This window comes from Mirounga leonina, unplaced genomic scaffold (assembly GCF_011800145.1).
Source record: "Mirounga leonina isolate KUSES-001 unplaced genomic scaffold, KU_Mleo_1.0 Mir_125, whole genome shotgun sequence".
In the NCBI taxonomy this organism is placed as follows: Eukaryota; Metazoa; Chordata; class Mammalia; order Carnivora; family Phocidae; genus Mirounga; species Mirounga leonina.
Window position 1 is genome coordinate 45,054,688 of NW_023270305.1, and position 15,920 is coordinate 45,070,607.

General features: G+C 42.0%; 1 protein-coding gene across 1 annotated transcript in view; it reads left to right on the top strand.

The window, feature by feature from the left end:
• LOC118008016 (AP2-associated protein kinase 1-like) overlaps positions 1–14,538 on the top strand; it is a 169,170-nt gene extending 154,632 nt beyond the window's left edge. Inside the window, exon 22 of the mRNA XM_035001382.1 lies at positions 9,476–14,538. Within this exon, the coding sequence (XP_034857273.1) occupies positions 9,476–10,605 (1,130 nt within the window). The 3' untranslated portion in view covers positions 10,606–14,538. The remainder of the gene's footprint in view (positions 1–9,475) is intronic.
• The last annotated feature ends 1,382 nt before the right edge of the window (positions 14,539–15,920 follow it).

Genomic DNA, 15,920 nt, shown 5'->3' on the forward strand with positions numbered 1-15,920 from the left:
TTATAAGAGAAATGATTTTTTTTAAAAATCTGCTAATAAGGGGCCCTCTAGCCCTTATCTCCTATCCCTTGCCTTCTCCTGTAGAAAATGATAAGGAAAGAAAATCACTTTGGCCCTCCAGATATTCCTTGGCCAGTTCCTCCCTGTTAGTTTGCTGTGTTTTCTCATTACCCTTCTTCAATAGCATTATCTTAAATCAAGCGCTAGATGCCATGAGCTTCACCTCTGCTGGAATCAACTCCACCCAAAGCTTAACTGTAACTGAAACTAGTGAATTGACACCTTTGTCTCATTCTTGCTAGGAATGGCCTCCCAAACCAATCCTCCCAGCCCCTGTCTCCTTTGGCCAGATGCTGATGAATGTGTTTCTCTGTTTTTGCTTTTTATGCTGCTGCATTACCATGAGGACATGGCTTCTTCAGTTGGTTTTAACTCTAGGCTGTAGCCTAGAGATGGGTGTGTGACTTAAGAGAGGGTAAAACTGACTGACGGATGGGATATGTTTGAAAAGAGAAATTGAGCCCAGCTCTAGCCAACCAGCTTTGACCTTGTTTGATTCATAGATTTAGCCAAGGGATTTTACACCCCATGCAACCTGCCCAGCATTCATCCAGCATTCTGGCTCCCATTGAACTGTGATTTCTCAGATCTGGAGACGTGACTGCAAGTACTTGAGATCCTTGGATAAAATGTGTACATTATATAAAACCCAAGTATTGCCATTCATTTTCGTGTTAACTGTCCCGAGCCGGGATCTCAGAATTAGACCAAAACAAGACAATGGTGGTAATATGATACCTTTTATTAGAAGACTTTTCACTGGGGGGTGGATGGGGGAGGGGAAGGAATTGTAGCAGAAACAGATGTATTTTTCTTGTGATTTTTATTTTGAATCAAATATTGTAAATTGTGTATAAATGAAGACGCTGAATAGTTCTGTTTCCACTTGACGTTTCAAGTCTGATATCAGGTGTCTGTACAGGGTTTTGATCTCTTTCCCTTGTATTAACTACACAGCAATCCTACAGTGTAACATATGGAATCATTTTGAGTAGACTTGTGTGTTGCTATACGCTTTCAGCAGGTCCTCTGTCTTTGTAGAATAAGCATGTTGTTTATTTTCAGATAATCAGAAATAAGTGTGCTGACAAGCTAGGCACAATTTGATTCTGGCTACTTACCTTTCTTTCTCTATGATGTTTGAATCGAAGGATGCAGCCAATGAAATATGCTCAGTTGGTTTTCCTTGGCTTCCTAGATTAAAAAAACAAAACAAAGTGTAGTTCCTCACTAACCTTAGAATATTGTTCATAAAATAAATAAAGGACCCTGCACTGACATGACAACATGCCTCATGGTCACCCTCTGTATATGTCCTTACTCATTGAAGTGTATTTTTTTTCCCTTACATAGAAAGCAATTTTATAAAATTGCTCTTTTGAAAAGCGGTGGGCACAGAGAAACCCATTGTGGTTCTCTTCCTTGAGTGCCATTTTCCATGATCAGAAGGGGAAACTCTTAGTTGATCAGATTTGTACAAATAAAATTCCGAGCTCATTTGCTTGTTTCTCTGTCTAGTACTTTTGTTTCTTCTTCCTCACGTTTGCACTTTAAGGGGAAAAAAAAAGAAAGTTGAGCAGCAACAACAGCCTGCAAAACACTGCACTTTGGAGGTCAAGCTTTGACCCCAGAAATGTGAGAGCAGCCTTTGAAAGGCAGCGAAGGAAAAGTCTGAATCTTTCAGTCTTCCTTCTGACTTTAAATACTTCCTGTGGCAGCTGAAACTAGCTGAGCTAAGTAAAGCCCTCTATTAGGATAATGGATCATTTCCAAGATTGAGGGAGGCACAACCTTCCTGCTGAAGATAAAAAAAGGTGTCCTTGAAGAGCTCTCCATGATTGGATAGCAGTGAAAATGGGACTCGGTTTGCCCCTTTATGGACAGGAATATTACTGAAGATCAAAACTGTATTCTTTTTCCTGGACATAGAAAGAATGTATAAACTAATGAAGGAAATGTTTATTTTTAAATAAGAACAATGTTTTATGCCTATGTTTTCCAATTTGGTTTTTTTTCATACATATGCATGTTAGAAATATAACGAAACATCTAGTTTCTCAATATAATTAAAAAAGTGAAGAGTACAGTTTAGAAATTCGGTATCTCTAAATTGTTCCTTTCATGTATTACCCATAATCACATTGAGATATATTCTCTAGTCATCTGGCTCAACAAAGCTTAATGGGAACTGTTAATGAAAATGAACAGACTAGAAGCCAGAGATTGGATGGAGGAAGTCTGAGAGAGATAATGACATGAAATCATCTTGGGTTTATTCTTTAGGAATAGGACCTCAAAGGGGAGAACTCTGTTTCTGTTAAGTTAGGGAATCCATGTGAGTGACTCGGTAAATGGGACCTCCTTTAGTTTATAGCTTCATCCCTGAGCTTAAAGGGTTGATTTGATATGACACTAGACACACTACAGTGTCTGATAATTGGTAGACATAGGAAACTCAAGACTGAGCCACAAGCGGGATCAGAGAGACCAGTCTCTAGTCCATCCACTTTCTCTCACAGGGGTGGGGTCTGAGGCCGGGCCATGGGAGAAGAGGCCTGGGCAGGACAGGCCACCTGGGGTCTCTCCCTGAACTTTGCCAGTCACCGGCCAAGTAGCCATCAGCAGGCACTTCACTTCTGAGAGCGGTTGTTCCTTATGTATACAATGATGAGTTTGGACTGGATGGTCTTTAAGCTTATGGAATTCTAGAGTTCTACGTACATATTATTATGCTTTGGAAGGATTATGAAGGATCTGTGTAATCCTGATGTTCTTCAGCTATCTTCTGTTACTGGAGCAGTATTTACATTTTAGAGAATTATAATGGGCCTTTACTAACTTGGGTGGCTCTTCCTTGGTTATCTGAATAGAAGCTTACATTATTGGACAGTTTGGGACATAGATTTTTCTTTCAAATATCTAGATACCATTTTTTTCTTTTTTAAATGGCCCTACCTATTCTAACAAAACAGTATCAGAAGACTTCAATTCTTTTAAAATATATAATCTGTGATCTGGCACTTAAAAATGGGCAGATACTATAAGCATATGTTTCTGATTTGCTTTAGTCCAACTGTGCAAGAGTAGTAACTATACCAGAACACATCACAATTTTTTTTTTCCCTTACAGCATTCAAATGACTAGATCACCAAATTTAAGTCCCAGTATTTTTAAAAACATAGGCCTCAGAGGAGATAAGGTTTAAATGGACACTTCTAACTACGATCATAATTAATGAGTTCTTCAGCAGACATACCAGAATTTTGGCCACTCACTGAGTGTTGTTCCCTTCAAAGGCATCTGGTTTTACTTGGGGAGCTAATACTTAACTCTAGTAATGCTGCCTTCACTTAGGTTAATTATGAAACTACCCCCCTCCTTAGAAATACCATCAAGGAGGGGCACCTGGGTAGCTCAGTCGGTTAAGCGACTGCCTTCGGCTCAGGTCATGATCCTGGAGTCCTGGGATCGAGTCCCGCATCGGGCTCCCTGCTCGGCAGGGAGTCTGCTTCTCCCTCTGACCCTCCCCCCTCTCATGTGCTCTCTCTCATTCTCTCTCTCTCAAATAAATAAATAAAATCTGAAAAAAAAAAAAAAAAAGAAATACCATCAAGGACAGTAATAAGGTGTAAGAAGATCCGTTGAATTATTATCTAATTAGCATTGCTTTCAGTACCTTGAAGTATGTTCTCTTTCTTGATCTTTTCCCATGACTCCTGGTTCTGAATCCCATTTCGCTGTTTCCAAAAAGGGAAATCACCCCCACTCCCCGCCATGAAGCATGGTTACTATTAAAGACAGTAAAAGGAATAATCCACAGAAAATTCCCAGAGAGGACCTTATAATGGAAAGTGACAACAATCAGTGTTAATTTCCTTTATTCTGAATAAGGGAACTTCCATAATTTCACCTGTCTTTGGTAGTTTAGAAAATGGAAAGATGTGGATTTTAAAATAATCTCTGAAAGAAGTTGTCGCTGTGTCCGGTGTCATTTGATATTGGACTTGGCTCTTCTTCAATTAGAATTATAGAACTTGGATTGCTAATAATTATAGGGGAACAAACTCAAGAAGAACCTGTTTTTCTCAAGATGAGATTTTCGTTTTGTTTATAATACTTTTTTCCCCTGCTCTCCTGGCAGGTAATTGATCATTTTGATTCGAACTAACACAGTTTTCCCCAGGTCAGGAACAGTCCGCCTTCAGCAATTTTAGAGGAAGGAGAAGACCTTTGGGGTTGACCTCAGCCCAGAAGTATGGAGGGATCTGAGTTTAGCTGAAGAAATGCACACTGTAGATACCTTGGGCCAAAGTAAAGTCTCCCATGATGATGTTTGTCTAAATTTCCAGGAGTCTTTAACTTTCTCTGGCTGTAACATTACCAGGACCATGTAGCCACTAACTTAGAGTTTAGGGACAAAAATGACAGGATTGCCCAAAGTACAAAATTAAGCAAATTAGAGGCTGCCGGGCAGAACAGAGAAACTATCAGAGGGATATTTAAAATGAAATCTTTACGGAAACACTCCAGATAATACAAAGCTATCTTTTATTCCTCTCTAGAGACTATAATTTTACCAACACAAAGTTAGTCTTTTCATTTTCCACACTAGTCATGTTCCTGAAGTTGGATGTACTTGGGTTTCTTGAGTCAAAATGAATCCCAGATGGCCTCCGTTTCAAATAATCTGTAACAAGATACTCCTTTGTTTATCCTGGGTTTCCTTCCGTTGACTAAGGTGGAGGAGGGAGGTTCTTTGGGTAATGCTAACTTATGCAAAGCTACCAAATGGTGGTGGTTGCTTGAACGGAAGACACTTTCTTGGTTCCCACTCTGATGTAGTGTCCTGACTTCACTCTTTTTCCTGTGAGTATTCTACTCCACCCTATTGCACAGCCCCTTGTCACATGGATGTATATTTACCACAGGTCTTTATCATGTCCTCCCCAAGAAGACAAAGCAAACAGGTACGCGAAGCTACCTTATACAGTAAAAATATGAAATTTAAACATTGCTATGCCAGTATTGTATTAAAAAAAAAAGTCTGTAAACAATTTATTATGTAAGCGTACAGGGGAATAAAGACTTATCTGTTCAAACAGGAGCCTGATGTTCACAGATGTAAATAACTTACAGTAGCTGCTGCTTTCCTGATCTGAAAACCCACTTGTGCAAAAAGGACTTAAACCCACTGTTGAGTGACAGTAAGTACCTGTGCACAAGGAAAGTGCAGACACGTGCTGAGGACTTTTACTGAGTCATGGCTTTTGAGGTTTGCCTTTGCAGTCAGGGGGAAGAAAACCCCTGTGAGCCTGCATTTGATAGACTAGACTCGGGTTTGCAAATGGAGCACGGATTTCACCTTCGACATACCCAGGCCAGTTTAATCAAACATTTGATGTTGGCACCAGCAGTTTTATGCCCAGGGACAAAGCTGTCTCATTTCATTGCTCCACTGGTTTGAGAGACACAGCATCACTGGCCTGCATCGGCTCCCACCAAATCCCTATTCCCCAGGCACGGGTGTTAATGCCACTGCACAGCAGAGGGTAGAACCAAACCCTTCATTTTATTATCTAAGCTGGGGAAGGTCCTGGAAATTATTAATTTGATGTACATCTCTTGATTCCCTGATTTGGCCCAAGAGTGTGAATTTCAGCTGGTGCTGCATTTCTGACCTTCTTGTGAAGGGGTAGTTGGCTTTCTATTTGCTAAATGTATGGGAAGGTTTCTCAGGACTCCCAAGTCTTCATTTTCAGTTTTCAGCAAGAATTATGTCTTCGATACTGCTTGTAACTGAGATTTCAGTTTACAGTGTGGGGGAAAGTAAAATGCTGGCGGTGCGTGATGTATTGCACTAAAGAATATCCAGCCTGGAATTTCAGTCTTCAGATTCTGATTTTTCTGAATGCACTCTGACCGCCCCCCTCATTATGTTCATCAGATCAAGTCCCCAGGGTAAACCTACCCCAAATCATTCAGCCCTTACGGTTGCTTTGAAAGTTAATAGGCAGTTAGTGAGGAGAGTTGCCAAGTCATCAGAGAGTCTGGGGGACTCCTTTCCTACTCTGTCAAGCATATGAACTCTTACTGAAATCTCCATAAATTTAGAGCCTCAAAAGAGACTAAAATGCAGTTACCCCTCGTAGAAGTCTCAAAAAGTGTGCTCACGCGTAACCTTGCACACAGTCCTACGTGAGAGCAAGAAAAAACAGCATGTCTTGCCTTCTCGCTTAATTTAATGGGACTAAACCCAAATTAAAAGAGACCTAACCCAGCTTGAGGGGATCAGAGCAAAATGCCCTACTTTAGGCTTCATGATAAGGAAGACCCTTGCGTAGCCTATGAGACCAGGTCCTGGATTGAAGGCCTCCACTCCTCACGAACAGCTGGTTGGCTTTATTGTGCTCTGTGGTCACGGGGTGTCTGCTGTGCATGCTGTTGGTTGCCAGAGGAATGGGGCCAAGACGTGAGGTTAAATTAGTCCAGATCCTTCTTTGCTAGTAGCCAGACTACTTCAAACACGTTTTCCTAATAGTGCAAGGCCATTTTCCTATACAAGGATTGTTCACCTTGAAAACACATGCTTTCCCTACAAGAACATACATACTCACATTCCAGAAAAGACCTCTAACTGCCCACAAGATTTAATGTCCATCTTCTGCTTACAGTTATTTAGAATCTCTCCTTCTCTTGACGACTTTGTGTCTCGTGCTGAGGGCATATGGATGTCTGTGTTTCCCCAAACCCACCGGCATTCTATGGTCTCCAGAATGCCCGGCTTGGGAGAGCTGCAAAGGGTGCTTGCTCTCTGCTGTAGTCACACTACACCTTCTCGAAAAAGAATGAAGAGGTTAAGAGACTTGGCCTTCTCGGGAAAATCCTTTAAACGTAATTTTCCAACCCTAGAAAGCAGATTCCTGCTGAAAAATAGAAACATGTCTGGCGTTGTTTTGAAGAACAGGAAACAAGTTTCCCCTTCAGACTCAGTGTCACAGGGTTTTTGTGACTGGGCTTGTGAGTTTTTGAAAGTTCTTGAAATTTTAGGTATGATTTTCCTATTATGTAATATCGAGGTCCCAGAATATGCTAATTTGACAGGCTTCCAGTTGACCAAGAACCCGCTTTTTAAAGTAATTTGGTTAGGTTAAGCATGTTCTTCTATCCCGTCCAGCTCTGGATATGGTCTCCTCTACCTGGTATTTGATAGTTCTCAAAGTGTAATCCAACATTGCAGGCATCCAAAGCGCCCCTGGTTCTGTAGGTAGCTGTTTGTTGGCATTCTCTGCACACAAGCAGATCTGACCGAATTCAATTTAAATTTCCCAAAAACACTAACTCCAGTCAAACTAGTGTTTGGTTTTCCTTATTGATCGGTATGATGTCAGAATTGGTCATTGGCTTGACTAAATTTACCATTTTTCCCCTAAAAGATACTTTGCTCTCCCACAGAACCAGCTTGATAACGCCAGCTTTTGGGGTAGTTTTGGAAGATGAGAAATTGTGCCTTGGTTTTGGCGACTGAAAACTTTGTCTAGCTGATGCTATGTTAGAAAGTGGTTCAAGGAGTCTTGGGGGAGGGGAGCTTCCATGCCCCTTTGCTAGGCAAATCTTATTTTGGAAAGCCTCTTTGCCCCCTCTCATTTGAATTTCCTCCCAGAAATCACCACCTAGGAATCACAGTGACAGAACTAATAACAATATACTTGCCTGAGAGGTTAGGATTATGTCTCTTCACATATACTGCAAAGAGAGAAGATGTTCCGTGTGCTTCCTATCAGCTGACTAACGCTTTCATATCGCCACGCGGGTGCGCATACTCAAGCTGCAACGCAAAGAAAAAATGTATGCTCTTCAGAATCATATTCTTCAAACACTACTCAGAAAGCTGTTTGGCACCAATACAGAATTTCACTTAAAGACTCCTGATTGGAAATTCATTGATTGCATTCAAACTCAGAAAACGAGGGGGACACCCACCTTTTTTTTGTTTCTGAGAACAGTATTTAAGATCATTTAAGATCAGAGCTGTTTAAAAAGAAGCACTGCTAAAAAGTTCTAGAATTCCGAGAACTGTAGTATTTTTGTACAGTATCTTCTAAAATGTTCCGATCTCTCTCTACATCTCTTTACAATGTAAAACGTCTCTAAGTGACTGGTTTCCCAATAAACTGACTTTGATGCCGCTTCTGATGTGTTCTGTGTGCTTAATTCAAGCAGAAACCCTAGCAGGGGATAATTGTTAGCAGAAGTTTCTACTAGCTAATGATTTGCCTGGAAGGAGAGGGTAACATGGGGAGGGGTTGATGGAATTACCTCAGTACAGAGGTTCCAAGCCATCTACAGAATCCAAAGCATTGTACCGAATGCCTAGTGGGTTGGGAAACCCATGATGAAATGATCTCTTTACCCCCAACCGCCCTTTCTCTGGATTCTTCTTACTTAGTTACATATGCCTTTTTCCTGCCCTCTTGCTAACATGTGCCCAATGACATACTTCTAACCTGCTAATATTTCTTGGAAGGTAAGCTCTCTTGCATTCTGATAATTGTCTATTTGATTTTAAAAGCCAGAGCACCCTGAGGCACGTCTATCTAGCTAGAAGTAGACTAGTATATTAGAGTTCGCAAATATTTCTGCAGTTACCCATGTGTTTTGCTCCTTCTGCTTAAAGAACTTTGTGATAGATTCATTTAAGCGGAGGAGATCTTTGCTAGCTTAGAAGATTGAAAACAAAATTCCACAGCGACTCCAGCTGAAGGAGATTTCTTTAATATGATTTTGGGTATGTCTCCTCCCCTTAGAAAGCGCCTTCAGTATTGGCATTTGGGGCACTCTTGTGCTCTTTGAGTAGTGCTCATGATGTAAATCTTGCATTTATCAAGCAGCTATGCTCTGCTGCTCTTCTGGGGGAGGGCGCAGGGGGGGTTGGGATTGAGAATCTGTCCTCAGATACAGGCAGTGTGGAGCAGATGACCACATGTCCGCTACTGAATTGCATTTGTCCCCAGACAGTATTTCTACATAATCCAGAACTGCCATGGTGTATGTGGAGCTGAGCGACTGGGTTTGTTTCCATCCCACCCTGAGCCAGTGCCAGGTAGAACAGGAGGCAGTGCCTGGCCCCGCGAGTCGGAGCGTTGTGTGGTTATGCTGAGTGTCTGTGTGCCCAGCATCGTCATCTCCTTTCCTGTACACTGTGCCTGTCATGTTCCAAAATGTGAGACAGTGACTGCTTGTGTTCCAGTTTGTGTGCCGTTTCCTTGCCTGACTTTTATTTTTCTGTTTTTCCTTTTCCATTTCAAACTTTATTATTTGGTCCCACAATGTTTCCGCCGCGGGTTGACCATTTTAAATGTTCTGAGGAGAGTTGAACTGATCTATGCATTAATTCTGCGTTTTGTGCTTTTCTAGGTCTCCAGAGAGAGCCCAATCCCTGTCCTGTAATAACTGTAGAGCACTTTAAAGACTCAACCGGTATTAAAGGCCTTCCCCTGTATCCAGACCCCTCGAGAGTACCTGGCACGAAAACGCAGAACAGTTTAGAATCTGACTACTTGGCCCGAGATGGCCCTTCAAGCAACAGTTCATTCCACAGCAGTGAAGAGGAAGGGACTGATCTCGAGGGGGACATGCTGGACTGCAGTGGGTCTCGACCACTCCTCATGGAGTCTGAAGAAGAGGATGAGAGCTGCAAGCCTCCACAGGGGAAGCTGGGAGGAGCTATTCCGTTCGCTCAGCCAGAGGTCTCTACCGAGCAAGCAAAGGCAGGTCAGGGTGGCAGAAAGAACCAGTTCCAAGCCCTCCCACAACCAACCACGGACGGTCTCGGGGAGCCGGATGTTTTTGCCACAGCCCCTTTCAGGAGCTCAAGGGTTCCAGCTGATGACATGGATATTTTCTCCAAAGCCCCATTTGCCTCCAAGGGCAGTGTGGCTCCTTCCCAGCCAGAGGAGGCGGACGTGTTCTTGAGAGCTCCTTTTACCAAGAAGAAGAGCATGGAGGAGTTATCAGTTGCCCAGAGCGCCTCCCAGGAGTTGCCTGGGCAGGCCAGTCTCCTCAGTCAGACTGATGAGGTCCCTTTGCTCCCAGGCCTTGAGAGAGCAGCGTATGCCCCCGTCCGAGCTCAGTACTCCATGGCTGCTTTCGTCCCGCAGTCTAACCCCCCCTCCCATTCTGCACAAACAGCAGACCATCCTGACAGCATCTCTCCCAGGGCATCCTCCCTGGAATCGGGGGGCCATCCTAATGACAGAAACAAAGGACCTCAGCCCCAGAAAGAAGCTGTCTCAGGCCCCGTGGCTGGCAAACCATTCCGCCCCCAGTCTTTATCCAAATATTCCCGTCACTATAGCCCAGAAGATGAGTCAAGTCCAGAAGCCCAGCCCATCGCTGCCTACAAAATTGTTTCACAGACCAACAAACAGTCGATAGCTGGCTCTGTTTCCATCACATCCCTTTCCTCCAGGACTACGGAGCTGCCAGCCGCGGATCCATTTGCTCTAGCACCCTTTCCTTCAAAATCAGGCAAGCAGAAACCTTAGGAGCGATACCTGAGCCTTCAGGCCTTTTGTCTTTACCACCTCCCCCCACCCCGCCCAGTACCTACCACATCACTCCCAGCTGAGCCTGTCTCAGAAGAGATACACCAATTACTATCTTTCAGTTCCATATATCAGAGCAGAATTTCTGCGGACAACAAAGTCAGTTGCAGTGATACTTAGTTGAAACCCCTTTAAGTTATGCTCATTTCTTTTGTTTATATTGATTTCTGGACTTGCCCACATTTCCATCTCCACCTCTGCCCAGAACTCTGCTCTCTTTTTTTGCCCCAAGACTGTTTAAATCCAGAAATACTTCACCCCAACCCCAAAGGGGCCATGTTACTGCAATTTTTGTTTTCCTGCAGTTCCTGTTCTGAGTCTTACCCATTGAGGACTCAAGATTAGTCCCTTCAGGACTTGATTTAATTCTCTTGCAAAGGGAATATTTATGGAAGGAAATGCAAGATAAAAATCCTGCAAATCAAGAGGAAGTGTAATCCTGCAGATACTAATCATTCCTGTAAAACCAGCAGCTCTACAGAGGATTCTCTGGGTCTGTTGCGGAGTCTTTGCGAGCCAGGCTGGCCTCTCACACGAGTGTTTGTGGGTGTGTAACCTGTGTCAGACCCTTTCCTATGTAGAAATGCGAACAGATGAGATATTTGTGCTCGTGTGGAACAGTATTGAGCCTTCCCACGCCCATGCTTTTTAAATCACTATGCACAGGTATGTGTGCGTGTGTGTGTGTGTGTGTGCACGCACACGTGCAGGGATCGGTTTTCCTTTAGGTAAATCCTGTCTCACTATGCCTACCTCCACAATCACTCATTTACTGGCATTTGTCTCCTGACCTAACTGAGTTGAGCCCTGTTTTTACTTAGTTCTGTCTTGGGGCAAGATTGAATCCATTGGAAGGTGTAGGAGAATCCTGCTGAAACTGAGGTTTCACGGAGTAGATGTTTTCCTCCAAAGTTTGCTATTTGCTATTAACAAATTCTATTTACATGGTCTTAAAAAATTATGATTTTTTTCCCTCAGAACAATAGAAAAGAGCACCTTGTCCCAATTCTAACCATTGGGTATGTGGTCTTAGTAATATTTTAAAGTACTTAAAAACCTTAGGTCTGAGCACTCCATGCTGTCCTCATGACATTAACATTAATTAATCATGAGACTAGGCTACAAATTAGATTTGCATACTTGTTTGTGTTTTCCAATTCCTTGCTACCTTTCTCCACTGCCTCTTGAGGAAAAATAAATCTGAGACATGTAAATCAGTTTGAGAGAAGAGTAAAGAGCTGAATCAGCTATCCGTGAAAATTTAGTTCTCTATCCTCTGTAGATGTCGAAGTAGGCCAGATAGGTGACTGACTTGTGTTTTTGAAATGTCTTCTATTTCTGGAAAGATCTGACCTATTCCCAGCTGTTTCCATTCCCCTTATTATTAGTGCCCTAAGGTGAAACTTGTGTCTCAATGGGAAGATCTCTGCTGAGAAAGTTCAATTTAATGGAAAGAGCTGCTGCACCATGTTTCAACCTGAAAGCTTCCAGTGACTTGTAATCGATGTCAGTGATGTCTCCATTAGCTAGAAAAGTTGGGAGAGTTGCTTACCAAACCAGATTAATGATTTAAGAATTGGAAATTCATCCAAGGATCAAGCCTGAATGCCAAACTCTATTGCAGTTGATTAGGTGTCACACTCTTTAAATTTGAAATTCAGGAATCTTAGGGATAGAATATGAACAGCAACTTTTCAAGACATTTTCTAGTTTGGTCTCCACCTATTTCAAACGTCCAGGTTAAAGGATAAATAACTGGCACTGGATCAGGGCTATCGGCAATGGTTTTACAACTGAGGTTTCAACCACGCCAGTCTTTCACTTTGGTGAATGTGAAATGTTCCTTCTAAGAGTTTGCCTTTCTCCCCGTGATTATTTCTGATTTTTTTTGTGTGTAACAGTGGATGCAAAATCATCTTTCCAGTTGAATAAACAGTTTGGGCTAAGGCATATGGAACTTTGCACCCCAGCCTCTTCCCTTGGCCATTATCAAGTAAAGCCCTCCAAGGCAGGAGCTAAGAGGATAGGAATATTCAGGGAGAGTTCTCATCCCAAGTCAGGAACTCTTCAAGTGGAAGGTCATTCTCATTCACTCTTCCAAATACTCAGGATTACCTCTGTAATAGCCCTGCAAAATGTCTTTCCTTTGGTTATTTAATCGCTTCTTCATAATCAAGTAGCCATTTTAGCCCTTGAGGTAAAATCAAAATCATAGTGATTTTAGCACACCGTTGAATCATTTGTCAAGCATGGGCTTGTAACCCTTTTTTATTCTCACTGGAGACCTATGATGGGTGGAGACTCTAAATACATTCTTTGAATAGGAAGTGAACGTAAACACATGCAAATTACTTGTGTTCTTACTGAGTGATGCATGAAAATTTTTGACTATATTACATTAATTATTAGCTAATGATTAGTAAATTCTGCACTGATCTTTGGATCATATAGGGTAAATGCATCATTTAAAGATAAAATATTCTTCCCAGAGGCCATTCTGGATCTGGAATTCTAGAAAATTTAGTGTTAAGGGAATTAGGAGTGCTCAGGGTGCTTTGAATTAGTAGCAAGTGCATGTTTCCAACAACTATACTGCAATAAGTTAACATTAAAGAGAAAAGATATATAGTCAACAAAATGCTACACCTTTTAGTTTTATGTGTTATTTGCTTTACACATCTGATAGGGAATGCAAGAACTTGTGACTTCATTTCAGTGGAGCGCAATGAGCCAGAATATATTTAGATACAAAGAATTGAACCACAACATGCACTGATGAACTCTTTCAAAGAATCTGTGTTAAATGACTAATAGGCACTGTTGAATTAATGAAGTTATATTATGTGTGGTGGAAAATATTTACCTGAATATTTACCATATATTTATCATAGCTCACATACGGCCCTATTAGCTCCCAGTTCTTGTTAGATTAGAAGATGGAATGAACAAAACAAAAATCTGCAGAAGCAGATGCTGGGCAGGACCTAAGGGAATCTAGGGCATAAATTCAGTTTCATTTTGGGCTCAATCATTATTGAGTTGAAAATTTCACATGTGTAGATGTGTGTACATGTTCACGTGCCCACGTTAGGTCTGAGTTTAATCTGGCAACCAACATTTCTTGAAACTTTCGAGAAAAAACACCAGCATCTTTTGGCCCATTATTTATTTAGTAAGTTTTAGAGTACCTGCACATCAGTGTTTTAAACCATTTGGTGGACATTTCACTGACTCGTAAAGTAGCAGATTTCAGGTTTACTTAAATGTAATCACCAGAATGCTCTGACAGTACAAATCCAATCATGCTGATAAAGAAAAATCATCAGAACATAGGTCATTTAATATGTATGCATTTTACCAAATAGGAATTTTTATGGGAAACTGCAGAAGGGTGAGATCCAACTCATTCTCCAGAGGGAAGGGTGCAACTTAAAATGGAGTCACTTGGGTGCCTTTAATAAAGAAAATTGTTATTCTCTGCTGTGTCTTTGGAACTGAAATTGGAGAACACATGCCAGTCAACTTCGGAATGGCTGCTGGTCGCATAGATGCAGTTTTACCTGAGAAATTTGGAACTCAGATCATTTTGATAAAAGGTACATAGGAGAGCCGCTGGAAAGACTGCGGCTTCTAAGGAGGTAGAAGCACTTGGTAAAATGCCCAGAGTCACCCCTGGGTTCTAATCCTCCAATCCTGCCTGATGGAGTAAACATGAGGATTTTAAATGGAATCATGTAATTTAAATTCTTCGTTTTTCAATGCCTTTGTCAACAACTACTTGTTTTGTTTTTTTAAACCGTCAGAACACTTGCAAACTTGTCAAGTTCACTTAAAGATTTCAAGATGCTTGGAAATAAAAAAAGTAGTATCTGGTTGGGAATTGTTTCTGTGTTCTTTTGCTACAGGATAAGTCCTCTAGGTTGCTGAAAACAACTAGTTGCCTCAGCTTAGATGTAAGAACCCACACTGGCAGTGTCTGGCTTCCCCAGGTGCCACTTTGCTCTCTCACTTCCTGGTCCTCCCTGCCTCATTTGTACCTTGACCTTTATTAGGAAATAGGCCTCGTGTGTGGTCTCCAACATCCCATCTCTAAAACACTACCAGACTCAGCTCTTTCCTGCTTCTTCTCTACTCCTGCAAGTCTTCCTGGGTCACCTTCCTTGTTCCTGTTCCCACTTCATTTCCTCACTTAACAAGGGGGTATAGCTCAGGGGTAGAGCATTTGACTGCATTTCCTCACAACATTCCCCTGCTACAGCCATACCAATAAGTGGATGATGAGAGGTATGACTGAATGATCATGTCAATTTTTCTGTGCCTTTGTTATCATAAACAGTTTCTTCCTAAATTTCAGCCTAACCTATGATAATCTCACCACACTGGAATAATTCCAAATAAGAATGAAATGGCCCACCTTCCCCATTTCTTATGGACTAGAAGAACAGATGAAGGAAGGTTGGCAGAAGTCCAGCCTACTCTGGAGACACAACCCAAAAGCATCTCTCCACCATGATCTAATATAGGCCCTATGTACCCCAGAATGCAGGGGTTTAGATGTGAAGGGACTCTGGAATAGCTTGTAAAAATGGCAGTTAACCAGCACACTGGTGGCTCCAGTCCAGTAATCCCAGAACTTGTAATTCTGTAAGAAATTTAGTCCGAGCGGGGCGCCTGGTGGCTCAGTCATTAAGCGTCTGCCTTCGGCTCGGGTCATGATCCCAGGGATCGAGCCCCGCATCGGGCTCCCTGCTCTGCGGGAAGCCTGCTTCTGCCTCTCCCACTCCCGCTGCTTGTGTTCCCTCTCTCACTGTGTCTCTCTTTGTCAAATAAATAAAATCTTAAAAAAAAAAAAGAAGAAATTTAGTCGGAGCTACTTCCCAGCAGTCTCAATATGGGTGACACTGTTTCGAGTTTATGGTAATGTTTTGTTCTTGAAATCAAGTCAATGTTATCTGCATTGCGTTATGATAGAACTGTATATGCGTGTTGAAGGGATCTGTTTGATTCCTTTTGGCAAGGAATTGCAGAAATGGTTTTTGGTTTTTTTGTTTTTGTTTTGCAGAAATGGTTTTTAACAATGTCAGTTATAAAGTGAGACTTTGGGAGGGAGAGAAGACAATGTAGCCTTTTCACTCTGAAATGGCAAGACAGTTGTATTCTCTGAGTCTACCAAAGACTCCCATTTGAGGATTGTGAATGGAGAGGGTATGTGTGTGTGTGTGTCCTCATGCTTTCTGCCATGGTGTTAAGACCTC